General features: G+C 38.1%; 3 protein-coding genes across 4 annotated transcripts in view; 1 reads left to right on the top strand and 2 right to left on the bottom strand.

Annotated features, from left to right (window-relative positions):
• Positions 1-5,610, bottom strand: part of LOC113118082 (collectin-12-like) — a 29,246-nt gene extending 23,636 nt beyond the window's left edge. The window contains exons 1-2 of the mRNA XM_026286984.1: positions 5,128-5,610; positions 2,575-2,625 (exon numbers count right to left, since the gene is read on the bottom strand). Of these exons, the coding sequence (XP_026142769.1) occupies positions 2,575-2,625; positions 5,128-5,134 (58 nt within the window). The 5' untranslated portion in view covers positions 5,135-5,610. The remainder of the gene's footprint in view (positions 1-2,574; positions 2,626-5,127) is intronic.
• A 2,522-nt stretch (positions 5,611-8,132) lies between these two features.
• Positions 8,133-13,602, top strand: LOC113118073 (clusterin-like protein 1). 2 transcript variants are annotated; one of them, XM_026286962.1, is made up of 9 exons: positions 8,133-8,211; positions 9,326-9,454; positions 9,562-9,710; positions 9,855-10,025; positions 10,137-10,572; positions 11,362-11,484; positions 11,896-12,110; positions 12,277-12,455; positions 12,567-13,602. In XM_026286962.1, exons 2-9 carry the CDS (start codon positions 9,355-9,357, stop codon positions 12,580-12,582), a joined length of 1,389 nt encoding a protein of 462 aa, XP_026142747.1. In that variant the 5' UTR covers positions 8,133-8,211; positions 9,326-9,354; the 3' UTR covers positions 12,583-13,602. The 2 variants fall into 2 exon arrangements, with proteins under 2 accessions (XP_026142747.1, XP_026142756.1); XM_026286971.1 differs by having other exon boundaries at positions 8,151-8,197.
• Positions 13,504-27,408, bottom strand: part of LOC113118069 (tyrosine-protein kinase yes-like) — a 26,963-nt gene continuing 13,058 nt past the window's right edge. The window contains exons 3-12 of the mRNA XM_026286948.1: positions 26,124-26,223; positions 25,621-25,719; positions 23,250-23,353; positions 22,997-23,146; positions 21,074-21,229; positions 19,858-20,037; positions 19,556-19,632; positions 18,516-18,669; positions 17,521-17,652; positions 13,504-15,951 (exon numbers count right to left, since the gene is read on the bottom strand). Of these exons, the coding sequence (XP_026142733.1) occupies positions 15,743-15,951; positions 17,521-17,652; positions 18,516-18,669; positions 19,556-19,632; positions 19,858-20,037; positions 21,074-21,229; positions 22,997-23,146; positions 23,250-23,353; positions 25,621-25,719; positions 26,124-26,223 (1,361 nt within the window). The 3' untranslated portion in view covers positions 13,504-15,742. The remainder of the gene's footprint in view (positions 15,952-17,520; positions 17,653-18,515; positions 18,670-19,555; positions 19,633-19,857; positions 20,038-21,073; positions 21,230-22,996; positions 23,147-23,249; positions 23,354-25,620; positions 25,720-26,123; positions 26,224-27,408) is intronic.

Raw genomic sequence — 27,408 nt, 5'->3', positions numbered from 1 at the left:
AACTGGAAAGGATCTGCAAGGAGGAATGGCAGAGGATCCCCAAATCCAGGTGTGAAAAACTTGTTGCATCTTTTCCAAAAAGACTCATGGCTGTATTAGATCAAAAGGGTGCTTCTTTCTCTTTGAAAATAGTTTCTTTCTGTATTTTCTCCTTCATTCCCCATCCAGGACTTTTTCCCAATGGCTTTGAAAACCACTGAAAAAACATATTTCCATGTCAATGGCTTACAAACCGTAAAAAGGATCTCCTCTGTTCCACTGGGATGAAGAGTAACTTTTGCCAAATATCTGGCAGTACGTTGATATTTTGAGTGAAGGGGAAAATAACCAACTTTAATAGTGAAAATGTGTTAAAATCAAACTGTATGACAGATCCAAACAGACAGCTTTAATTGTCTGATGGTTTGAAGGAGCTAGAATAGTTTCCAAGACTATGTATCTATGACCGCACTGGCTCAGTGAAAAGGGCTGTGCTGGGATGCAATGTATCTAGTGAGAGGGCACACACTCCTACATGGACCCCGCAACCCACCAGCCCTACACTCTTACGCTGACACAGGTCTTACGCTGCTGGATTCCTTCCCCACACTTCCTCACTTGTTCCCTACACCCACATTACAGCCATTAAACAAAGAAATGAGCCTGCATTAAACGAAATAGATCAGTGACTCCTCAAGTTACAACAGAAACACCAGCATTTCAATTCTGTAGATGCAGGCTGTATAATTTCTGTGTACTATCAGACTGAAGTTCTGCTCATACAAACAGATTGCAATTTTGATCCATTTGGATTTGTGAATGATAGTGAAACAATGCAACTGACACTTGTAGAACATGCTTTGTTTAATGGTTTCAAAGCCAGTTTCAAACCAAACATAGAATCTCGGATGCACCAATAGTTTTCAGTCTGGTGTGGCTAATATGTGTTCTAGACCAAATAAACATTCAACATTTCAAATGATATACTACAGCCACTACATTTCATCCATTCATTATCACCTTGTGATACAGTTTAAATAGACATTAAATAGGCATTCTGATCCTAACTTTAAAACCCTAGGTATAGAGTAAACATCTTAAATCATGTTTATTCAGTTAAATTAAACTAATACAAAATTCAACAAAATTCTTCTGCTGTGGGCTCGAGTCCAACCGTTTTTAGGAGCTATACTTTTAATGTTCATGCCCTTAATCAACTCATTCCTCTACCTCAGTGGTAGACACGTTATTACTCTGCATGAACTGAGGTCAAACTGGGAAATAACTCCCGCTGCTTTAATAAGTGCTAGTTGGATGGTGGTATGTCAGCAAGAAACCTGAAACCTCTTTCTGGACCACCAAAGACTACAGATTTACAAACGGCTTAATGCATAGGTAATAAACTATCCAATTACACAGTTAATGTGATTTGTTGTCTGATGCCTCTCTTGGAAACACACTGGTTAAATTAAACAAGTCACTGCTTAAAAAGAAGAAGGTTTGCGATTTAGGACAGATGTTAAATGGAGATACTTCTTCACACACATTCCTCCAGTAGACTATGGCTCATGATTTTTTTTAAACATCCCCTGTCACCATGAGAATGTAACTGTGGTTTTCAACACAACTAGGGATGCACTGATATTACAATTTTGGATAAAAGTTATGTAACTGATGTCTGATGCAAAATGTCTGATATAAAATGTAAATAAACAGAATCTGATGTTTTAAATGTTACAGATCAATTTATGCACCACAACACATATAATTTACAGAATGAAAATGGATATTTATTTTGAAATTAGACTTTTTCAACATTATCAATAAATTATTACTAGTTTAAGTTTAATTTATGTGACTGTCAGATGACTGCAAAGGTAATCTAAAATGTAAAAATAGAGGAAATGGGCATGAACAATTCTAAATTCACAGACTAAAGACTAAATTCACAGACACCAAGAATGTCATATATATATATATATATATATATATATATATATATATATATATATATATATATATATATATATATATGTGTGTGTGTGTGTGTGTGTGTGTGTGTGTGTGTGTGTGTGTGTGTGTGTGTGTGTGTGTGTGTGTGTGTGTGTAGCAAATTTGACAAAAATACTTGTGTATACTTCTATATATTTAAAGAAATCATTCCAAAATAAGTTTTTTGTTTGTTTGTTTGTTTGTTTCTCAAAAGCATCAAATTAATGTGATTAATATGAACGATAAAATCCTTACAGAAACCATTCAAACATATTTCAAGTTTAGTATGATCAAATTCAAAATTTTAAGAAAAAAGGCAGAGAAGGAACTGAGGCATCCAGATTTGTTCACTAAAACATACGTCTGATGGGCTAATGATAATAGCACACGTTTAGAGGGGAAAACAGCTGCAGTACACACCAGGGTTTGACCTTGTGTAACTTATAATCAGCTTTCCTGACTATAATTTAGAATCCAATTCACCTTTCGAATACTGAAAACTCATCCAAGCTGATATATGGAGGAGAATGCAGAAAACAATGAAAAACATCCATATTGATCATGAACTGACTGCAAATTCATCAGGCACTGTAATACACTTACCAAACCTTTTGTAGCCAAAAGACTGCACTTCCTCTTCATCAGTGAAGTCGTCTGCAAAAAAATAATAAAAAAATAAAAAAGACAATGATATTAGTATAGTAAGTAAGTGCTTTAGGCCTGGTAATCTAATAATGACCTAAAATAATATTCATCAATATAATTTTTATTCTATATGATTCTAGTATAAGACAGTAAATACACACACACACACACACACACACATACACACACACACACACACACACACACACACTTATGCTCACCAATGCTAAATGTATTTGATCAAATATAAAAACAGTAATATTGTGAATTATTATTATTATTATTATCATTATTACAACAGTCATTTATTCCTGTGATTGAATTTTCAGCATCATAACTCCAGTCTTCAGTATCACATGATCCTTCAGAAATCATTGTAATATGTAACTTTGGTGCTCAAGCAACATTTCTTTATTATAATAAATATTTAAAAGCTGCTTAATATTTTTGTGAAAATCATGACACATGTTATTCAGGATTCTTAGATGAATAGAATGATAATAATAAAAGTATTTGAAATATAAATATTTACATTATAAATATCCCTTTTGAGCAGTTCAATACATCCTTGCTGAATAACAATATTCCTTTTTTTTTTACTCACTGACTACAAACGTTTGAAGGAGGTGTGTGTGTGTGTGTGTGTGTATACACACACACATTCACATTATTAGGCACAAATAAGTTCTGAAATTATCTTTGGAATCGATAAAATGCACATGGTCTGCATCTGATGGCAGAAATAACATTGGTCAGGATGGTCCATTCATGAGTTAACTAAAAGATACCATCCTCTACTTCCTCTCCCTGTCCTGGAGTGCTCTCTCATGTGGCTACTATGCCCATGGGAAAGGAGAGGGGTGACTCCAGGCGGTTTTATGTGTCATTGTCCAAGGCCAGAGAAAATAAAGAAAGAACACATGTTTCTGTAGTTGGAGCCCACTCCCCCGCACTCTGATACTAAACTAGACTCAGAACCACAGGTTGACGGGGGAAAGTCTGTTAGAAACCCCACAGAGTGTGACCTCAGGTCCAACCATCCAAATGGACACACAACCCCTAGAAACCTCAGAGTGGAAAACTAGGAAACAAACATCTTGGGACAAAGAATTGTAAACTGAAGCTGACAGCTATTTCAGTCTTTTTGCTGAAAATAACAACACTCTGGGAAATGCAAAGGAACAAAGCTCCCACACACCAAAAAAAAAAAAATACTAAGCCACGGTCAGAAACATTCGTTGCAAGGGATATATTGCTTGAAATAAAACTTTTAAAGGGGTCATATGATGTGATTTCAAGTTGTCCTTTCTCTCTGGAGGGTTACAAGCTGATTGTGCATAGATAAAATCCCTGAAGATGAACAAAAAACAGTTATCTCACTTGTTTGAAGTTTTATTTTATTTTTAAGTACTTATTTTTTATTACACTTCAATAAATTCAAGTTGCATTAAACTGCACTTCCAATTAAATAAATTTTAACATGTCCGAATGACAGCCTCCATGCATATGGATTTATTGCTTTTAGTAATATAAACAATATTTACATTGAGATTTCCACTAGATGGCAGCATACTGACTAAAAAAGAAGCACCGTTAAAAGTTGCATAACTCATAAGGCACAAAAAATGTGATGTGAAGGCTTGGTGTTTGTAAAAACATCTGACCATTGGACATGCAAATTTATTTTTACTGTAAGTGGCTCTCTGAATCACACGTTTAAATTCTGGTGTGCAATTGAGATGGAAAACATCTTGGATCACAACATCCAAGTTTCAACAATCTCTGAAAATACATAGGACCTTTTCATTTTGAATGATAAGATCCTGACTCTTTATTTCCACACTACAAATGACACTTTTAAAGCTGCACTCATTATTTTTTTTATTCATTTCCAATAGTATAACACTGAGGTTAGAGTTTATACTTAAGACAACCTGGATAAAACATTTTAATTGCTGCTGCAGGTCAACGATGAAGCTATTTGTTAATTTTTTGTCTCTAATATTTCCCTAATTATAATTAATGAATAAAGTACCTGATTAAATGAAAACAGAAAAAAAAAAAAAAAAAATCAGGTTAACCAGAAAAATAAAAAATGGCACGTCATGCCAAAAAGGGTAGGTACCGACCCCTGCTTTAGAGAAACATCCTCACGCCACGCCAGATGTTTCATTTGTAACGTGGCCACGCGTTTTATTTTTTTAAGATAAACGGAGCAATGTCACTGAACATCCCACACAATAGCCGGGTCAGCAACACAAGGTTGTTTGTGTGTGTGTGTGTGTGTGTTATGGCAGTTCCGTCAAACAATCCGCCAACCTTAGACACTAGCAGCAGTTAATCGCAACCAGATGTTTCGTGCACTGGAGTAACACACATTCCTCTCAAAAGAGAAAGAAAGAAAAACTGAAAAACTAAAAGCAAAACGCGTGGATAGACTCAAGAGACTTCTCTTAAAAAGACAGTGTACTAAAAATGCGTAAACAGTGGATAATTTGAAATGCATCTTACCCTTCATTGTGGTCAAACTGCGGTACACCGTTCCAAGCCAAAAGTTCACATCAATCTCATGACAATAGAGCGGACTCCAGAATCTTCCACACTGAAGTTCCACAGATGTGATTATTCCACCTGAAACATGCGTGGAATGGTTTTCACCCCCTCAATCCCTGTGACTGATGCTAAATTTAAGAGAAAAAAGGAAAACCTCGTAAACAGCGATGTTTAAGGAGTCGTATAAACTTCTGCTCAAGAAGCAAACTCTCTCTCTCTCTCCATGAGAACGCGTTCACGATGGTGAGTAAGGATGCCTCGTCTTCTGCCTTTTGGCTGCAACCCGATAACCAGGGAGAAATTGGGACTCTGTATTGTGTCTGTTAGTCCACTTGTTTTCCTACATGTGCATCTCTTACAGGAAAACCAGGTGAAAAGCAGTAGCAGCAGCCTCCCTCTCTTCCCCGAATCTCTGAATGTGCTGCAGAGCACCGCTTCTGGAGTTAAACTACCTCTTGGCACATGGGAGGGTCTTAACACGTCGCACCAGTTAGTTATCTTTGAGCTTGGAGTGCTGTGAAATCGTAACCTGTAATCAGAAAAACATTGCTACTCAAACTACTACGTCAAAACTCAGCATTTTTAATACCTTCATATATTCTGCACTGTTTAAGCACTAATAGTAGGTCGACCTTTTAAGCTTGTGTACTATTATGCTGGAATATTGTATATAAATTGAGGACTGGAGTTGTCACAGATAAAAGTTATATAAGAGTAACTACAAAGTTTTGAGCCAAAGTTTAACAAAAATAAATAAATAATAATAATAAGTGGCTTCTCTAGCAGTGGTTTTGTGTGTTGGTTTCAAATATCTAGCTCACAATCCTGTTAAATTCAAATTACTTTGCAAATTTTATTTTCAAAATTAAAATACCAATATCATACTTCTCTATAGCTGATGGATAAACAAGTGTAGAAAATAGAATTTCACTGCAAGATGTTGTCACGTGTTTTAAAGGGACAGGGACAACCAAATAGTTGACAGTAGCCATTGAAATCCATAGTACCGGAAAAGGGAAGTACTATGGAAGTCAATGGCTGCCATCAACTGTTTGGTTACCAACATTCTTCAGAATATCTTGTTTTTTTGTTCAACAGAAGAAATAAACTCATAAAGGTTTGGAATAAGTGTAGGGTTTGTATGATGACATAATTTGATTTTGATGTGACCTATCCCTTTAAGTACTACATAATTATACAAATAATTTAGTACAATATTTGTTTCCAGAATTATGTTACAAAATTTTGACATTAAATTTAGATTGAAAAGCTTATAGGTTGAAGTTAAAAGTCCTTTGTGTGTGTTGACTGTTGCTCAAAATTGCTTGCACAAGTGTTCCGCTCCCTTCAGGTTTAAGAAGCACACAGCTCATTTTGTTCTTTCTTTGCATTTCTCTCTAAATCAATTTGCCACAGGGATCCATGATTAACTATTTGACATCCCGCTGGATTGTTCAGAATCATGTGATCCACTGCACCACAAAAGTCTAGCATCACACTGTCCAGAAATGTTTTTCCAACTTAACAAGGAAATGCGATAATGTAAAAAAAAAAAAAAAAAAAAAAAAAAAAAAAAAAAACTCCACACACAAAAAAAAAACCCCCAACTCCAGTCATATTAAAGCTGCACTGCTGAGCTCTAAACGACTTTAATTGGCCTCTCACGTATCAGAAGCTTTTGTGCCAGAGCAGGTGCCTTATCCATTTTTGTTTACCTTTGGAATGACACTTTACTTTCAAACATTACCATGGTAATCATAGTTTCTACCAAAACCCCAAAGTGCTACAGTTACAAAAATAATAAAAAAAAATAGTCTGAAAGCTTACAGCATTTGAAGGACATCCAATATTAATATACTACGGTTTTACAGAAAAATCTGGCAAATTTTTCACGATACATTTTCATAAGGAAGAGGGTCTATCATTTTATACTAAAGCAATGTTTTCATTGCATGTTCTGTTGTTACTGTTTATATGTATTCTGAGGTTTCCGTGCTCTCATATCCAGTAAATCACCCTCGGCGTGCCAACCACCAGGCCTTTGGCTCTAGATGAGCGTGACGAGTCCAGATAGGGTTATGAGAAACAGGTGTGTTTAGGCTTAGCAGAGATAGACATACCAGTGGCCCATTTTTTGCTGTTTCTCATTAGAGGTTAGAAAATACTATTTTCTGGGTCACAAGCCCTGAAGAGAGGGCACTTTTACAAGGACAAGGAGCACTAATGAGAAACGTGAGGGGAATGTTGGTCTACACCAGATCTGTGTTGACAATTTCTGCTTCATTACATAAACAATGTAATGACATGACAAAATCCTAAATTCACATAACTGCTTTTTCCTGGTAGACAGGACGATATACGCAAAGTTGACAAAGTAGCTTTTAAACCTTGAGAATTTAAGACTTTAAACGTGTCAGATTTTCCTTTGCTATATTTACCTTTACCTAAAGTTTACCTTTACCCAAGTTTACCTATGTCCTAAGTAAAAATGCCTTAGCACAATTAGCAAACACTACTGTTCAATAGTTATTTTGTACTTTTATTAAGTGAGGACTTTAAAAACGAATAATAAATTATGTTCTTTTGAACTTTCTATTTATTCAGACCGAAAAAAGGGCTGTATTAGAGTTACACAGAAATATTAATCATTTTTGTGAAACTGTTTTCAACATTGATAATAAAAAGCAGTATTACTGGGTTTAGTGTATTTAAAAAAAATAAAATAAAAAAAAAACTAAGAAGCTTCTTTCAAATAACATACAAAAACCTAACATATTAATAAATAGAAATTCCAGATAGCATCATTGTGGATGCTGCATGTATGTTTATATGTTTAACCATATACTGAGAGGCAGAACAAAAACTAGTTTTGGAGGCTGGATTATATTGTGGACGTCCATAACCTCTAAATGCTTTAATTGGATTGTCTCTGGTTCTACTTAGTATAAATAGAAGTGTTCAGGTAAAGATAAACAACACACCTTCCCTCCGCAGCAAACAGCGTTCATCACACTGCATTCAGACAACGGTAGGAATTTTCTGGTGAGTTCCTTGATATAATGTTAGATACCTCTGATTACTTAACTCTCATAATATTTAGTGAATATGAGTATGGTTAATTTATATTAATAATGGTATTATACTTTCTCATTGTAAAGATCCTGAATGTTTAACTGGAGAGTACTGTATGATTACATATGATCATAGTGTATTTTACTGTGGACGGAAATTAAATAAGCTGAACGTGAATTGCCATCAATAATGAATATAAGCAGTTAGGCAAGCACATTCCATCCATAGATCATTTTTAGGATGTCATCATAGAGCTAATTTTATACCAAATTAATGTACTTGTTAATTACTTAAGCTGTGATTTAAAGCATGTCCTGATGTTGAATAACACAGATACTATTGTGTAACAAACTGGGCCACAAATATCAATGGCAGAAAATTATTCACTGATTGTTTTATCAGCACTCAGATATACAATGTGACAGCTTTACACTTGAACTTGTCAAATGTGGCGGCTCTGTTGTGTTTAAGACAAAAGATGTCCATGAAGTAAAGCTGCTGAACTTGTCAACCTCCGGTGGTATTTCTAGAAGATTTTCTAGTATATTCTAGAATTATTTGCCTCATAGGGTTTGGGGTGGATTTTTTTAATATATAGTCACAAGACTGGTTTGGCTCTTTAATATGAAGCCACATTCTGTACTCTCTTAATCTGCCCAGTGTATCACATATTCTGCCTCCTTAATCCCAGAAAGAAGCTTCTAGAGAACTGGATTAATTCTTAGTGGAAGTATCTGGAAGCAAACATAAAAATGTATTAGATACTAAAATACTAACACAAACCAACTGCATAGACTAAAGAGTGACACAAACACGGACTACATTTCTAGAACATGATATAACACTGAATTTCTTTGAACTGTGCATTTTCAGTGAAGATGTAGTGCCACTCAGTGGTTACTCACAGCTGTTACTCCTCCAGCATTCTCATGATCAAAACATGACGGAAAGACTGAAACTGACTGGGGACAAAAAAAATGAAACAATGTCTTATCATTGTGTATTACAAATGATAAAGCCTTTCAAAAAATATCTGCAGCTATTTAATGAAAGTCTCTAAACCACCTACTTGTTTCTCAAACAGGTTTTGTTATTGCTTTGAAATTGCTGAGGATGAGAGCATTGATCCTCTCTCTGGTTTTACTGGCATCTCTGGGGGCCTTTCATTGTGCCCCTGATACTGCCCTGCCTCCGACAGCCAACACTCTCAAACGTGAGTGCATTCTCTAGCCATGACTATATGTGCTCAAATGAATACACAAAAGCCAGGGAACAAGCTTATGACTTTATGACATGACCTGCAACGTGATGGTCTTTCAGGCCTGTCTCTGGAAGGGGAGAAGCTGGTGGATCAGGAGCTCAGCAAGGCACTGTTTGGGATCAAACAAATGAAGGAGGTGATGGCCAAGAATGAACAGAAGCACGCAAACCTCATGAAGTCCCTCAGGAACAGTGGGGAGAAGAAAAAGGTCAGCAATAATTCAAGTGGCATTTTCTAAAACCAAAATAAACTGTCTTTCTATTTTTTTTAAACAACAAAATTAGAAACATAAGCTCAAGTACCATTTTGAGATACATTTTCGAAACTTGTCATTGACTTCTTGCACCATCAGGGCGCAGCAGAGATCACACAGGATATAGAAAAGAAGCTGAACGAAGCTGAACAGCAGTGTAAAGAATCTCTGAAGTCCTCCTGGGAGGAATGTCGACCTTGTCTTGAGGAAACCTGTAAGAACTTCTATACCAACACCTGCCGCAGTGGATTCGCTACCTTCACCAATAAAGTACAGCATTCTCATCCACCTCTACCATTTAAAGGCTGTGTCTCGGTGTATTTTGAAACAGCTTTGAATCAAAATAGCAAAGCTGTATTATGTGTTTTCTGTTCTCCACAGCTCCAGAACTTCTTCCAAAGACTGAGCTCTCGCTTTGGCCCTCGTGATACTCAGGATGAGGTAGTGCTGAACCAGAGCGCAGAGAATCCTGACCTGGAGGTGGTGAGGATCGAGGACTCCTTCAGCAGCCTGCTCACCAAAGTGGGAACCCTGGTCAATCGCAGTGTCACGCTGGTCTCCCACTTCCACCGTGAGCTGGACCAGGCCCTACGCAGACCTTTCAACCCCGAGCTTCAGGAAGATAAAGAGAGTGAGCTGGTGCTCAAGCCTGCCAACAAAGCTCTGGATTCCGCCTTTCTGGAAGGTGTGGGACTGGAAGATGTGCTGGAGTCCTTCTTTGATTTTGGCAGAAGTGTGTTGGAGGAGTTTGGGGCCGTTGTCACACAAGCCTTCGGTGACTTCCATGATGCTGTTGAGAAGACTGTAGAGGAGAAAGGTGCTTTATCTTGTGTTGAGGCAATTATTCTGTCATCATTTACTCACCCACATTTTTTTTTAGAAACCAATGACTTTGTTCTGTGGAAAAAAAATAGGTGCTTACATAAATAATAATCTGGCCATTTTTGCAATACAATGAAAGTTAGAATAGGGACTGTCAGTTTCCACAATGACAAAAAAAAAAAAATATTATAAAAAGTAATTAAAACAGTTAATGACATTTGTTGAGTAAATAATGACAGAATTATGGGTTAATGATTCCTTTAATGCAAGAATACCCTTGTACAAAGTTCCCAAGGCCCGTTCAGAACGATCAAATCAAGCCAAGCCAAATCAAAACCCTACTCTAAACCCTGCCCTTAAAACACATAAAACATTATCATCCGTCTTAAGTTATTGTTGTGTGTGTGTGTGTTTGTGAACAGGTCTTTAAGCTGAGAGAATAGCAGAAGCCACAATACCAACCGTGATCCAAAGAAACAATGTGGAATAACTTTCAGAGCTATTTTATCCAGATGATGAATGATAAAAGCAGTGGGACTGAGTACAGGGGGCCAAAAGTTATTGGGGGTCTCACTATGATCCCCCAGCTGATGAGTGATAAAAGCATTCACAGCCAATTTGAATTCACACAATTGGAAGGAGCTTGAGCTTTTAAAGTAGCAACATAACTGCAGTGTGCTCTTAAACAGAATGTTATGGTGAGCTGGTGTGAATGCTAATATAGTTATCGCACTCGGTGTGAACAGGCCTTAACTCTCTCTACTTGTGTCTGTATTCACTCCAGAGAAGAAACGCTTCCCTCAGTTTCTGCAGAACAAGAGACTGTGCAGAGATCTGCGCAGACAGTCCTCAGAGTGCTGGCAGCTGCAGAGCAAGTGTGAGGCCTGCCAGGGAACCCTGTTTACCGGTAAGAATGCATGCTCTCATTGATTAGCTAAATGCATAGTTCGCCCAAAAATGTAAATCCTATACTCACTATATTCCAGCTCTCCTCAGAAGTTTAAAGAATAGACCTACGTTACTGTATATTAAGACGATATTAACTGATAATCAAATAACAATTAGCTGTTAACAACTAGATGAGAGTGTATCAGATTCGTGAAATAATAATTCAGACTGGTTAGTGAAACTTGTTTGTACTTTTAGACAATCAGGTTCCATAAAAAATAAAAAAAAATAAAGTCATACAGGTTTGGAACTACGTGAGATGGAGTAAATTATGACAGATGTTTCATTTTTCTGTGTGAGCAATAGACATATCTGTCCCCTTCTTACCAGTGGTACAGATCATTTCAAGAACTCACTGTTTGATTCACAGAATGCCCAAATGTAAGAGAACTACACATCGAGTTGGATGAAGCCTCTCAGCTGTTGGAAGCATCCAAGCAGCAGTACGAGGAGGTTCTGGGCATCGTGCAACGTCATACTGATGACACCATCAGCTGGCTCGGCAACATGGCCTCGGACTTCGGTTGGGTGGCTGAGCTCGCCAATAACAACACCACTCCTGAAAGCATCTTCAGCATCGCATCGGTGAGACACTAACAAAAAATTATCATGGTATAACCTTTTTTTTTTTTGTACATGTAGCATGTAATACCGCATGAAATTACCTGAATTACCATGCTTCGTGAATATGGTAGCTATTCAAAAGGTGAGACAAAACAGGTACAAAATTAACTAATCCCCCCAAAACAAGGTGGTGGCACAGACTGAGGAGGACGACGACACCCCAGAAGCAGAGACTACAGTGGAAGTGAATATTCTCAACTCCCCCACTCTCACCCTGACCGTTCCTGTGGGTCTCAGGCTGCAGGATCCCGCCTTCATCCAGTACGTGGCACAGGAGGCTCTGGGCATGTACAAGCAGATGGTCAGGTGAGACACTTTCCAATGAATCACATCATGAAACACGTCAGAATAATTCAGATAATGGATCTAATGCTCACCTCCGACAAGCCTCTAACTTGCTGCCTTCTTGTTTTTTAGGCATGATGATGTATAATCTACAAGTCATCAGCTTTCATCCACTGGTACCATCCTATATCATATGTATTTATATTTTATGCATTGTGTTAAGTTTAAAAATCAAGTAACGGTAAGTACTGTCATTTATTTGTGGTCTCATAACGTGACAAGTTCCAGTTAGCTGCATTTGTAACTTATTCATATGTATATCTTACTCATATGTAAGTTAATGTACTTAAGGTATAATTAAAATATATATCACATTATTGTAAACAGGTATTACTTAATCACTCCTTAAAAATAATTTTCTTTTTAGTGCAAAACCATTTTTTAGTTCAGGGCTCACTAAACTCGGTCCTGGAGGGCCGGTGTCCTGCAGAGTTTAGCTCAAACCCTAATCAAACACACCTGAACCAGCTACTCAAGCTCTTACTAGGTGTACTTGAAACTTCCAGGCAGGTGTGTTGAGGCTAGTTGGAGCTTAACTTTGCAGGACCGAGCCTGGTGACCTCTGTCCTACTTTATTACATCAGTATGCCTTTATGTGTTCACATGAGGAAATCTAAAATCTATAAAGCATTATAAAGGTTTAATTGAATTCTTGAGCATGTTTCTATGGATGCCTGCTTATTGTAATTGTGAGAAACTTACTACAAGAAATAAAGCCACATTGTGAGAGATGCACCGATATTGCAAGATTCAAATTCAGATTATGCACTATAAAGTCCCCTTTTTTACTGCAAGGTGTAAAATTGCATCCAAATTTTCTGTTCAGTCCCAGTCCAAATGCGATCTACCTGCATTTTCCAGGGATGAAAGTGTTTCACAGAAGTCGGAACAACACAAACACACACGATTTACAAATAACCCACATGGAGTTAAAAGCATTACTTAAAACTTTATTTTTTACTGTACAAATTCTTCAGATTAGTAATCGTAACCATTGTTTCACAACTAATGTCCTCATCAAACTCTGCAGCGGAGACCCTCAGCTTACATTGGAGTATTTCTCTATCTCTCTCTTTTTCTTTTGACACGAAAAAAAAAAAAAAAAAAATCAATAACAGACTTTCCTGTAGCCCTTGTAAAACAGGAGGGTGGTGATGGGAGAGATGCCTAGTAGGAGACACAATCTCTAGGACAAAGGGCTGACATAAATGAAGGACAAAAGCAAGGCCTCTCTCTATATTTGAAAAGCTACACCATAAAAGGGAGAAGAAACCAACAAATTAGCAAAGATATCAAACCAATTAATCCCAAGTGCATTCAATTCCTTGTCATGGATGAAATTAACCTGTTGACAAAACATTAAGACTGAATTTGTAATGGTGCACAAACTGGACGGCTATATGGTGATATCTCATTTGCCCTCTCCATTAGACTTGTACCATTTTAACAGACCAAGGAAAACATCAATCACATACTTTTTTATGCGCTCAGGATGGAAGGCAAATTGTCCTGACTCCATCAAGCTTTGGTTGGTAGATGGTCTTAATCTGTAGTACCTGAAATTTTCACAGTGATCGATGCTTGAACAGGAAATGTAACAACTCCGCTAGCAGCAAACGTGTTACATCATGGAGTTAAAAAAGACTTTCTGTAATTCTGGTTCCTGGTCAAGACACTTGCAAAAGAGTCAGAACAGATCGGTGTGAAATAATTTGAATAAAATCACATTCTTATGTCAGGATCATGGCTCTCTTGAGAATTTAAATATGGATGTATGAAATAATCTGTGAAACATCAATAAATCTCTGTGTATCATTTATTTGAGTGTACATGTACATGGGTGGTTGGCAACACTACAAATGTGTTGGTACGAAAAAAAACACAAACCTGGCAGTGTGTGGGGCTGATATGCGCTAAAAAAAGCAACTCTGGCATTGCTGTTGGGATATTAAGACCTGCCGGGTCTCAACAGCAGCATGGGGAATACTTATTGGACAGGTCTGTAGGGTTGCCAGGTTTTCACAAGAAAACCCACCCAATCGCTACTTAAAACTAGCCCAAAACTAGCCCAATCGTGTTTCGAGGGGGCCTCAGTTAAAAATCGTGTTCTGGGGGGTTAAATATACATTTTATGGAAGGGTTCCCCCACTAAAATTTGCACTTCCAGGGGATTAATATCATGATACTGGAGTCACTTCAACCCGTGGACATGAAAAACAACCTGTGGGAACAGTGTAAAAAGCATCCCAATCCCGCTGTAAAACCGCAGATTTGGCAACACTGCTGGTCAGGTCTATTGTTTTATTAATCACAGGCATTTCTGCTTAATTAATGTTGAATATATTGAGACAAAAATACAATTTATAACAATGACTTTTTGCTTGAAAATTAGCAGCTGGCTGAAATGGCGATCAGTCGTCAGAAATGTTTTGTGAAGGCTTCCAATATGAATCATCTCCCAGGATATGATTTCAAGCTCTCATAGAGATCGATTGAAGCTGAAATGAAGGTACTTATTAAAAACCATGTGAAGTGTTTTAGAGAAAAAAAAAAAAAAAAACATTCTGCCCCTGTAATTGATGTTTTAAACTCAAGCTCCCATACATTCAGAACGGCTAATGCCCTCACGCCTCTCATTCTCGCTGTCTTTCTTCCACTTTCCCGTCCCAACAATGGCACTAACTGTCACTGGTAGCGCAAACCAATTCAACCACAGTTATTGGTCACTTTTAATAAACTACTCAAACTAGTAAATAAAAAAAAAAGGGAAAAATGAAAAAAATGAACAACTTTAAAATAATGAAGACTGATTTTACAATAAGATTTAGTGTTCAGGTAGAAAGAAAGACAAAAGGTAGAAAAAAAAAAAAAGCTGATTTTGTGCAACTGAACCAGCCATCAGCACTAAGCTCATCGCTTGTCTCACAGCTCCCTCTGTCTGCAATGCAGAGAATCACCCCAGCAGAGCTCTGGGAGTGTGATGTGGTCCCGCTCATACACACACCCTCGTCTACTCCACCACACACATCCTCAGGCAGAGAACAGCCTGTATCTGCTGCAAAAGATACGTTTTATGCACTAATCGTGTTTTTAATTTGGGTCTGGGAGGGTGAAGAAAAAACAAAAACATCTCTGTAAGGACAACTGTGCAGGGGAGCTGTAGGGAGGAGGTGCCACAACGGGTTTTGGAACTGTCCCGGTGGTTTATTAGCACGTGGTGGTGAGTCTCTGGCTCCTGCAGAAGGTCTCTACAGGTTGTCTCCGGGCTGGTACTGTGGCTCAGTGGCGGTGAAGTAGTCCTCCAGGAAGGATTGGATGTATTCGAAAGTGGGCCGCTCGTCTGGCTCCTTCTTCCAGCAGAGCCGCATCATTTCGTGCAGCGACTCCGGGCAGCCCTGAGGACACGGCATCCTGTAGCCCCGCTCCACCTGCTCCAACACCTCTCGGTTCACCATGCCTGAAAAACAGTGGAGACCGAGTCAGTTTATGCGACCGCCAACTGTTCAGCAGCCAGACGGTCTCAGACAGGATGTGAGGGGTGTGTAATTACAGCGGACACTTTGCTTGAAACCCACAGAGGACGGGAGCGTTGAGGACAGAGGGGACATGTCTACATGTACACAGTGCTACGTGAGAGAACAGGAAGTGTAAATCAGTGGGTCGACTGTATCTGAGAGCTCTCAGAGGAAGGAGAATTATTTTATGCATGTGAGAAAAACTGAGTGACATTTTTGAGCTCAGCCTACCTTCATCTACACCCGCTTACACAACAATGAGGTTTATGCGTGCTAAATTCAAATCAATAAATCTTTGTTAAGGGGGAAGTAAAAAAAAACAAAAAAAAAACGCTGGACTTCCTGTTGTGGCTTGAATGGAAATGCCTAAGACTATTAAGACAAAGCTTTGTCATATTACAGATCATAAACTTTCTCTTACACTCCATCAAACACATGAACTAATTCAAGCCTGTATAGCTGAACAGTGTACACTATCATCCAAAGGGCATCTGCTCAAGGTTAAAATGCTTGTAGTTTAAGGAACTCCATTACTGGGGTTCAAACCTACAAGCTTTTGGCAAACAGCCCAGTTCTTTAAGCATTAAGCCACACTTGCTGGCACTTGAGCGGAGCTGCTGCATTAATCCAGCATGGAAGCAGATGCCCATCAATAATGGACTGACTCTAATAGTGTACGACTGAATGACTGATGAAAGCTTAACTGGGTTTGTGATGTGCAGCATCAGTGAGAGGCTTTAGGTGAACATTACAAATGACAGACTGGGCTGTGTGAGGGACGAGTGCAGGAAGGGAACAGACAGATGGTGGTGTATAAGAACTGGTGCCCAGTCAGTCCTTCAAGCCCGCCTAAGCCAGATGGCTCCTTTGAGCAGTAATATAACACCCAGCGATCCCTCTCTGCTCCAGTAGGGGGCACAGTGGAATTGCGCCTCTCAGTTTGGGGATCTATTTACTTGCAAGTCTGTTGGATCCCAAACCTGCTTGAACTCACCTGCCTGTAATTCTCGAGCAAACCTGAAGACCTTGATTAGCTGGTTCAGGTGTGTCTGGAGAACATACACTGGTTGCGCATGACATTAAAGGGGCTTAAACGCCATAAAGGTGTTGTAAAATAAATCCATATGAATCAATTGGTTTAATCTCAGTAAATATGATTGGTTTATATGAACAGATTTAATTCAAGCATTATTCACATATAAAATTCATATGTCACACTCTTAAGGATACTTAATTTGTTCTTAGGTGTCCACCATATGTGATGTACTCTATATATGGGCGTTGAACATTGTTTAAATGTAAATAAAAACCTAAATTTATTCTGTTCATCATAAAAAGCAATCATCTCTTTTCAAAAGACCTGCTTGACAGAAACCTCTCAGATATGATTTAAATATCTTCATTCATTCAGGTTTTGAACGACATGAGGGTGTGTAAATATATGGACGGAAGTCTATCTCAAAAGCATTTTTTTTTTTTTTTTACTGCCGATCAAATGTAATCTTTCTCACCTGGATATGGCACTCTGCCCTTGGTCACCAGCTCAGTCAGCAGGATCCCGAAGGACCAGACATCAGATTTGATGGTGAATCGGCCATACAGCGCTGCTTCTGGTGCAGTCCACTTAATGGGAAACTTGGCTCCTGAAGGAACAATGGCACACATTCTCTAAATTACTGCAGGAGAGTCAATGGCTGTTACCAAAGCAAAGCAAATGTCAGCATTTTAAAACATCCTGTAGACTTTCACATTACTTAATGCAATGGCTTTACATTGTAAAAATTTAAAAACATTTTATAGTTTTTTTTTTTTTTTTTTTTCACTGTCAACCCATTGATAGTGTGTTCATGGGTTCAGGACAAGTCAGATTTGAACCCCAATATTCTGCACAAGCATTACAGCTCAAATAACATGAGAAACTGAAATGCATGGATTCATAGATCATGTGAGGTCATTAGTTAAACATCTACAAATACAGATGCACATTCAAAGCACGAGGTTGCTGTATGTGCCGTGTCATTTTCTTTACTGCGCAGAAGCCTTTGGGATCTCAAGACTCCCAGCAGGGAACTAAAACATCATTCACCATTTATGTAGGTAACACCAAGTCAACATTCTCTACACAATCACAGTGCATTCTGGGAGATGATGAATTCAGACAGTGAAGTGAGATAATTCTGTATGATTAGACGCTGATTGCCTTGTCATTTCCAGCACAACAGCTCAGTAGCAGCATTGTTACAGACAAGAGATGATGAGTTACATGTTTCACCATCCATATATTGTTCCCATTTTCAAATAAAAGCTTTGGGCTTATATTAATTATAATTATATAATAAAATACATAATTTATCTGAATGCTTCATAAAATAAAAAGCGCAGAAGTAGAATATCATTAAGAAAAAAAATATTTTGCTTCACTTTCTTTAACAGACTGCACATAATAATCCATTAATATAATTTTTATTTTTTTTTATTTTTTAATATTGCATTTAAGCCCACTTACCTTGTCTTGCAGTGTATTCATTGTCTTCAATCAGTCTAGCCAGACCAAAGTCGGCGATCTTGCAGACCAGATTGTCTCCCACCAGTATGTTAGCAGCCCTCAGGTCTCTGTGAATGTAGTTCATCCTCTCGATGAAAGCCATGCCATCTGCAATCTAGACAAGATTACAGGAAATCAAGCCTCCAGAAACACTTATAAAAGCCGACCTGTCAGATTCAGTCATGGAAATCCTACATTAAGAGTGCCCAAATGGTGAATTTATGGGTTCAGATGAGGGGGCGCAAAATCGAAGTTCCATTGCTTATAAAGCTACAGTTTAACCAACGTTCATATAGCTCAAAAAGCTTACCAAACTCTGTCCTGGAGGGCCGGTGTCCTGCAGAGTTCAGCTCAAACCCTAATCAAACTCTGTCGGACACCGGCCCTCCAGGAACGTGTTTGCTGACCCCTGATATAGCTGCTTACGGGCAAAATCTACAAAGCAGGCAAACAGGCTGCAAAATACAAGCTTGAAAGAAGAAAACAGAAAAAAGGAAGAAAATCTTAAGGGAATTTAACAAACATTCTTAGACTGCAAAAGGTTTTCATAAGCATTCTCTCAAAAGCTGAGATTTGAGAGGGAGACTGAAGACTCAGCCAAGCAATGCGGCATTGATGGGAGCCCAGGAGGCGAGAGAGAGAGAGAGCGTTCAGAAAGAGGAACGTGAGAGAGCAACAGCAAGAGTTTTAAGCGAACAGAGCAGAATTGAGTAGACACATTAAAGTGAAGTGGCCCCATAGGAGTGGCAGTTAAGTGCTCCAGGCATTAGGCGGGAAATGAGGACCACAGTGCCTGGGAGAGACAGACAGGCAGCAGGATGTCATATCAGATATTAAATAAATATGACAGCCAGATGGAGGCTGAAACAGAAACCCTGCCGCTCTGGGAGATGCCACTCGTCCAGGTTCACTGTGACATGCTTCTGCCATCGACTGGGCAGCTGTGCTTTACTACATGTGGAAAAGGAAAAGAAAGCTGGCTGGTTAGGGTTTTCTCTCACCTGGGCAGCCATGTCTACCAGCTGAGGCAGCTTGAGGTACTTGCCCTCACCCTCCTTCAAGAAGTCCAGCAAACTCCCTTAAAGACGAACGTAAAAAGTGAAGCCGTTAAAAAAAAAAATATTTTCAATAATTTAATAACTTTTTCTAATTTGGTTAATGGTATTTTGACATATCTTTGTTGTGACATAACATTGCAAAAAATGATTAGAAAAAAGAAATAAAATGCATATGCTGTTGAATTGTTTGAATTGTCTGAAGCTTATAAATAAAGAAGGAAATAAGGAACAAGAGTGCAAGCTACCTTTTCCCATGTACTCCGTGACAATGTAAATGGGTTCCTCAGACACAACAGCATACAGGGGCACCAGCTTGTCATGCCGAAGCTTCTTCATGATCTGGGCCTCCTGCAGGAAGGCTTCAGGAGACATGGTGCCCGGCTTCAGTGTCTTTATAGCTACTTTAGTCGTGCCATTCCATGTCCCTAAAAAAAGAAAGGATAAATGAGAGAGCAAAAGAAAGCATTGACTGTGTTTTTCCACAAATGAGAATTTGAAAACCTCCACTGCATTCAGCCTTTATCTTCAGAAACATTTGTTGAAATGGCTGAATGTTCAGACGATTCAAAGACTAAAACCATTGTATGCAATCTTGGAACTAATTCAGAAGAAGCAGAACTGAGGTGCTAATTCTTAAAATGTACAAAAAAAAAAAATGTCTAAGTAAACAAGGGTAAAACAAAAATCCAGAGTAATTAGCTAAAGTATTTGAGAAATATCAGAAAGGTGGGAAAAATCAGGGAACAAAAATAAAAATGGGAACACTTTAAAGATTTTAAAGTAAACAAGCTTTGTGGATTCTAGTGAGACTATCAGCTGTTTGGATTCTCTTTCTGATGGTACCCATTCACTACAGAGGATCTATTGGTGAGCAAGTGATGCAATGGTAAATTTCTCCAAACCTGTTTCGAGGAAGAAACAAACTTTGCTAAATTTTTTATGGTACATTTTCAGCAATTCTTTTTATATTTTTTGGGTGAACTTTCCCTTTAAGAAATGTTACAAAACAGGTGAAAAATGTCACTTTGCCAATACTGGACAGACCGTTTTGAGGAAACGGTTTAAACGGCAATGACAAAGATTGCCAGCTGATGACAAATCAGCTATGTGGAACTGATAATATCAGTTATTATGCATGTTGAAACAAACATACACGCACAATAAGTACAATTCCCAACATTGTTTTCTATGATGTGGCATGCTGGAGCTTGCAGCGTGACAAGATTTAAGATCAGTGATGAGTCCTATGGTGCATTTGAAAATCATGGCAGAGGAGAGTGGGGTAAGATGTGTCAGTGGGCATTTTAATAGTAATTTGTGCATAATCTTTGTCAAGTTGATTTTAATTTAGCCATAAAATATCAACTGAAGCATTTGTGACAAAATGTTGGCTGTTGGGTAAAGCATGCCAAGTGCTTTGGGGAATGAAGTTTGAGTGCATTGTATGCTCATTTGTCTTACCCATCCAGACCTCTCCGAAGCAGCCCTGACCCAGCTTGAGCTCAAGACGCAGTGACTCTCGTGGGATTTCCCATGCATCTTTAGACAGACCCTGAGTCTGGGGCTTCACCGTCGGACACACTGCGGTCAGTCGGTAGCACAGCCCATCCGCATGCTCTACACACACAAACACAAACATAAGAGTGATCTCAAAGACAGTGGTCATAAACCCCATGGGGATGGGACTAGTTTTCCCTGAGGATGTCCAGAAAATTACACCTGTAACACCCTTATGCAGACAATAGACACTCACTTAATAAAAACAACTGGATATCAGTCCTGTCTAGATCAGTACATAAAGTCCTGTGTTAATAACTGTAACTCAAACAAACGTTTAAAAAAATACAAATAAATACAAAAATAGTATAGTGAGTGGAAAAAAAGAATTTAGTAAAATGAACAGATACAGTTCTGAATTAAACAAGTTGTGTGATATTTTCACAAAATGCATTCAAAGGGGGACCATAAAAGAACAAGATTACAAAATGACCTGGGAGAGTCATTAATTCATCACTTATCCAGCTATAAAACACATTAATCACTGTCTTTCAAGCAAACGATTCAAATCTTTACGAAGCGGGTCACACAGAGAGAGCCAGACAAGGACTGATGGCCTTTCATTAAGCCTTGACATTCTTCAGATAAGATGAATCTGAACAGCAAATTTGTTACTTTAACTGGCCCTCGGGTCTGTGACAGGTTGCTTGAAATGCCTCACAGAAAACAACTAAATCCACTTATCACTGGGAATTTAAACATATAAAAAGAAAATTGGTTCTTTAGCACCAAATCAACATATTATGATTCTTGAAGGATCATGTGACCCTGAAGCCTGGATTTATGACTGCTGCAAATTCAGCTTTGCCAAGTTATATTTTTTATATTATATATTATTATTTTATTTTAATATTTCATAATATTACTATTTTACTGTAACTAATGGCTAGGCTGCGTAAAAAAAAAAAAAAAAAAAAAATTATATATATATATATATATATATATATATATATATATAAAAACTTACTATCCCCAAGTTTTGAATGAAACTAAACCATTAAAATAAAACTAAATTTTTTTTTAAATCAACTAGTTGAGTATCAGACAATCAGATTCTTTTCCTAGGTGTGTTCACAACAAATAATGTGTTTTTATGTTCAGAAACAACTGAATGGAGTGCAACAGATTTTAAGAGCAAAATGTGTTTTTAAAATCAAGTGCATTTTTTTTCAAACAACAAAAATAGCTCTTCCACATTAAACCCAGTAAACCATTTCTATATGGACCTCTCTTTGTACATGGTGCATTGTTAAGCTGGAGCGGAATAGGGACACCTTGTTCTACTGTAAATGTTTGTCTAAGGAGATTATATGGCTGTATGATTGATTTTATGAAACTGCTAGCAAGGAGTATAGCTGAAAAAGCCAAACAAACCCTTTGATTAGAACGGTCTCTGCATACTTTTTGCCATGTAGTTTATGCCAAGTAATCCTGCTTTGAGAGTTCACCCGCTGAGTTAAACATAACATTGGGTTGTCGGCTTGACAAAAACCACAATTAAAAGAATCTGATGGTTTCTCTTTGTGGGGACTGACGTCAGCTACAACAACAGCACTGTGGCAGGATGCACACGTAACGTCTCATAAGATCAAAAAGCCCTCTTAGACGTTCTCCTGTGGAAACTATGCCAAGATTAACTGACAGTCTGAGTGTACAGGGACACGTTTCTCACAGCAGATGTCAGGCACCTGTTAGTGCTAGTCACAGTGAGACCCTTAAGCTTCAAATCACCCCCCTGCCATCTCCACAGGACCTGTATTTAGGGCCTCTGTCCATTTGAACTGAAAGAAGATACAAGAAAATACTGTTTGAACTGAATGCACTAACCTGTGTAATGCTTCACCAGCTTCTGTAGAGTGTCAAACTGAGCTCTTGTGGTGATGTAATAGCCTCCGTTGTCAAGCTTTCGGATTTTGTAGTGTTTCACATTGTCTCCCTTCATCTCATCCCAGTCCCGTATTGAAAGAGAGTAAGCCCCTGCCAGGAGGAGAGGGAGGAATGGGTTCAACATTTTTCTGCTTTGGTTTGTTTTTGAGAACAAGTGCTGTGCATGTCTTAAGATGGATTGCGATTCGCTTACCTTTAGTGGTCTCACTTTCTCTGGCCAAAAAAGTGCCCCGCTGGTTTCCGGGAACCAGTAGCAGTCGCTCAGCATCTTTACGACCCATTTTGCCAAAGTACCATCTGTGAGATAAAAATAAATTAAAATAAACACTTGCCCAGCCACGTTAAAACAGAGTTTGTGGAACATACAAAAGGCAGCGTTATTACAACTCAACTAGTATTTAAAAAAAAAAAAAAAAAAAAAAAAACTGTCTGATGAAGAACTTGTTATTCTCTAAAAGAAAAATGAAAAACCTGCTTAGTTATAATAAAAAAAAAAACCCGCTTAGTTATAATAAAAAAATTATATATACACACACTGGGCACGTTTCCATTATGGATTTTTGCAAAACTTTGGCGATATTTTATAAATGTTGATAAAAAGTATTGCGAATTTAAGGCATTTTCATTAACCGATGTTATGCTACTAAACAATTTTTTTACTCTCGCTATAAGTCATGGCAATGGATTTTGGCTACACTAGTCATTATATTTAATGGAAGGAGGCATATGCGTGTACCTTGACAGAAGCAGACGTGTGCAGTGTAAATAGTCTGAGCATTAATGGCAGAGAACGCCCCTTATACTCAGGAGCAGCCACATATGAAGTGTTTATTGGAGGTTATAGTAAACTGAGGAATGATCATATGGCTTTTTAAGTACGCCATGTGACCTGTTAATGCGGAAAAACCGCTTCCATTGAAGTTTTGTGAATTATTCCTTTTTTGCATTGCCTGAAAAAGTGACGTGACATTCAGCCATGTATGGTGACACCTTTAACCCATCTGCATTTAACCCATCCCATCCGAAGTGCACACACACAGAGCAGTGAACACACACACACACTGTGAACACACACCCGGAGCAGTGGGCAGCCGTTTATGCTGCGGCGCCCGGGGAGCAGTTGGGGGTTCGATGTCTTGCTCAAGGGCACCTAAGTCATGGTATTGAAGGTGGAGAGAGAACTGTACATGCACTCCCCCCACCCACAATTCCTGCCGGCCAGGGACTCGAACTCACAACCTTTCGATTGGAAGTCAGACTCTCTAACCATTAGGCCACGACTCCCCAAAAAAAACATCTTATGCAAGCTTAAAATCTTTCCATTAGGTTTATTTTCTATTCACAATTTGCGAAATTTTAAGGGTAATGGAAATGCATCTACTGTGAGTGTGTATATATAAACCACCAACCATGGATTATTTCAGTACACACTACCATTCATAAGTTTAGGGTCGGTGCAACATTTAAGTCTCTGATGCTACATAAATTTGACCAAACATATTGTACAAACAGTAATATTGTGAAATATTACTAGATATTATTATCAGTAATATTAGATTAAAAGTTGTCTATTTTAATGTATTTTTAAATTTAAATTATTCTTGGGATGGCAAAGATGGATTTTCAGCAGTTACATCAGTCTTCAATGTCACATGATCCTTCCGAAATCATTCTAATATGCTGATTTGGTGCTCAGATACTGGTTTGGTGATGAAATAATGATTTGGTGCTCAAATATTTTTTATTATCATTAATGTTGACAACACTTGTTTTCCTTAATATTTTTGTGGAAACTAGTACATTTTCAGGATTATTTAAAATTACAATATTTTTAATTTCTGTCAAAAATAAAAATAGAAAATTGTATTACTGACTCCAAACTCTTTCACTTGTATCTTGAAGTGTATATGAAGGATTTAAAATGTGTTATCTTGAAATTTTTCCTAAAGCGGTTAAAATCATTAAGGCATACTTCCACTCATTTTTACTAAACGGATAGTGAAAAATGGTATTTAATCATGTTAATTCATTTGAATTTCTATGAACCGACAAAGATATCTTCGCTACAATATTATACATGAAAGAAGACACACAAAGACAAATACTTTTACAAACAAATCACAACTGATTCACTGAAACAGACAAGTTTAAACCAGAAAATATAATCAATAAAAATATTTCATTAATGAATATGCTGATGAAATATTGCCTACATTTTTTTCCAAGTCAAAACTGACTCAAAACTGTAAAATGAAACACTGCTATTTTTCATTCGACAAATGTTTTAACCAAAGAATAAAAGCAAATGCTTGTACAAACTAGTCTAACAAAAAAAGGAGGAAAAGAGCCAGAGTAATATGTGCGAGAAGGAGCAACACTGAAAGAGAAACAGACAAAGTTTGTATCTGAAAAAGAGAGAGGCTTTTGTCTTGCAGTCACGCGTTTGTTGGTGTTTGTCAGCACCAGCGCTCTGGGCGAACGTGTGACCGGCCATCACGCTCTCTTAATTACGGCGTGAAGCGATGAGATGATTGGATAAGCACAGGAGGAGAGGAGTTACTTACTCTTCCGCTTGGATAGAGTCCGCAGGGGCCACGTAATTGCTGGGAATGTAGCCCTTATGCCCCGTGTTGATGGAACGAGCCTCCCACCAGTCGCCCTCTCTGTGGGCCGAAGCAAAAGACACAACCGAGTTATCAGGTTCAAGTCCCTCACCGCAAACTGAAACCAATTTAGCAACAAGCGTCTGCAGGCAATGTTATCAACACATTAAAAATGCAGGGAGGCGAGGTGTATGATTTAAACTTCAGAGTCATTAAATTGGGAAAAAAATTGAGCTGTGAGCGTTTACAGAAAGCTAAACCTGGCTGGTGGATGAACAGATGGCCCATTATAGAAACGCATTAACCCAGACAGATTTCGTCCTCGATGAACACAATGATGGATTAAAAAAGGGAAATAAATAAATATATTCCAGCAAATTTCATTCTTGTAGCTGGATTATCTTACACATACACATGTCGCCCCGGGGTGGATATGGGTGAACGAGCAGAGCTGAGGAACTCACGTGTTGTTGATGATCTGAAATCTATCGCCTTTCTTGAAGGAGAGGTCATCTGATGTCCTGGCTTCATAATCATATAAGGCCACAAAGAAAGTTACACCGCCTGCAAGAAAAATCAATACAGGTTGTGTAAAGATGCAAATCACAGGCTCAGACAAGCAATGCTATAATGGCATGCTAATAGCTAATAGACATGCTGAATGACGTGTCCACTGATTCTCTTCACTACATCAACAATTGGATTTTCACCAGTATGGCTTATGGATGGCAGAGCTGAGATGGTTTTGAGTGAGGGGGGGACAAAAGGAGCAGGTTGGATTAAACCCAAGCAGGCCCCCGAGACCAGATTATCCATTATTGAAGAACAGAGGGCCGACCCGCTGATTACATCCGCTATGCCACACACAGATCTGCCAAGTCAAGAAGCCTAACGGGTATGACGTGTGCATGGGTGCTGGTGTTCCTTCGGCTTAGCTAATAAATGGGATCAGGTTTGAACCTGTTGGTAAAGTGTTAACGATGAGTAATTAGGGTTGTTGCAATAGCAAAACTTTAGTCGATACTGCTACAAGTGAAGTTTCTCTCCAGCAAAAACTTCTCTATACCAACTACAAAACATTGGAACTTGTGTTTTTTTTTTAAGGATACATATATGACATGGGGACAAAAAGAACAATTAAATAAGACTAAAGAAAGAAAAATAATAACGCGGTCAATTCTGGAACAGAACATTAAGATCTATAGTGTAAAATGTAAACGGTTTAAAATGGTTACATTAAATAAGAAAATATGTATAATTTGTTATTTTGTTTTATATAATTAGAGTAAAATGTACAAATGCATGTGTACAAATAAAGACACACACACACACACACCAAAGATTAATAATAATGTAAAAACTAAATTAGATTAAATTCAAACAAATGGAATGTGGTCTTTAAGTATCTCAGTTAAGTAAACATAACAGATTTGTGCCAAGTAATAAAGTCAATAAAGAACAAAGAAATAACAGCATCAGCAACCAGCAGTTTTGTCGTTTATTTTGTCAATCATGTTGATCGATATCAACGTAAAAGATAAGAGAGAAAATAGATTTTTCCTAATTTCCATCAGGCCAAACTGGATTGCGCATTTAAGCGAAGGCTGTCCGATCTAATGCTGCCTGAAAAAGCAGATTTGTGAACAGCATTAGCCCTGTGACAAGACATGATGTGATAATTACACTATTTATAACCCAACTAAATAAAACTGCACTCACAGAGAACACACAAAGATCTAATTATTTGGC

Source organism: Carassius auratus, chromosome 2 (genome assembly GCF_003368295.1).
Source record: "Carassius auratus strain Wakin chromosome 2, ASM336829v1, whole genome shotgun sequence".
Lineage (NCBI taxonomy): Eukaryota > Metazoa > Chordata > Actinopteri > Cypriniformes > Cyprinidae > Carassius > Carassius auratus.
This window is presented reverse-complemented; position numbering and strand designations above follow the sequence as displayed.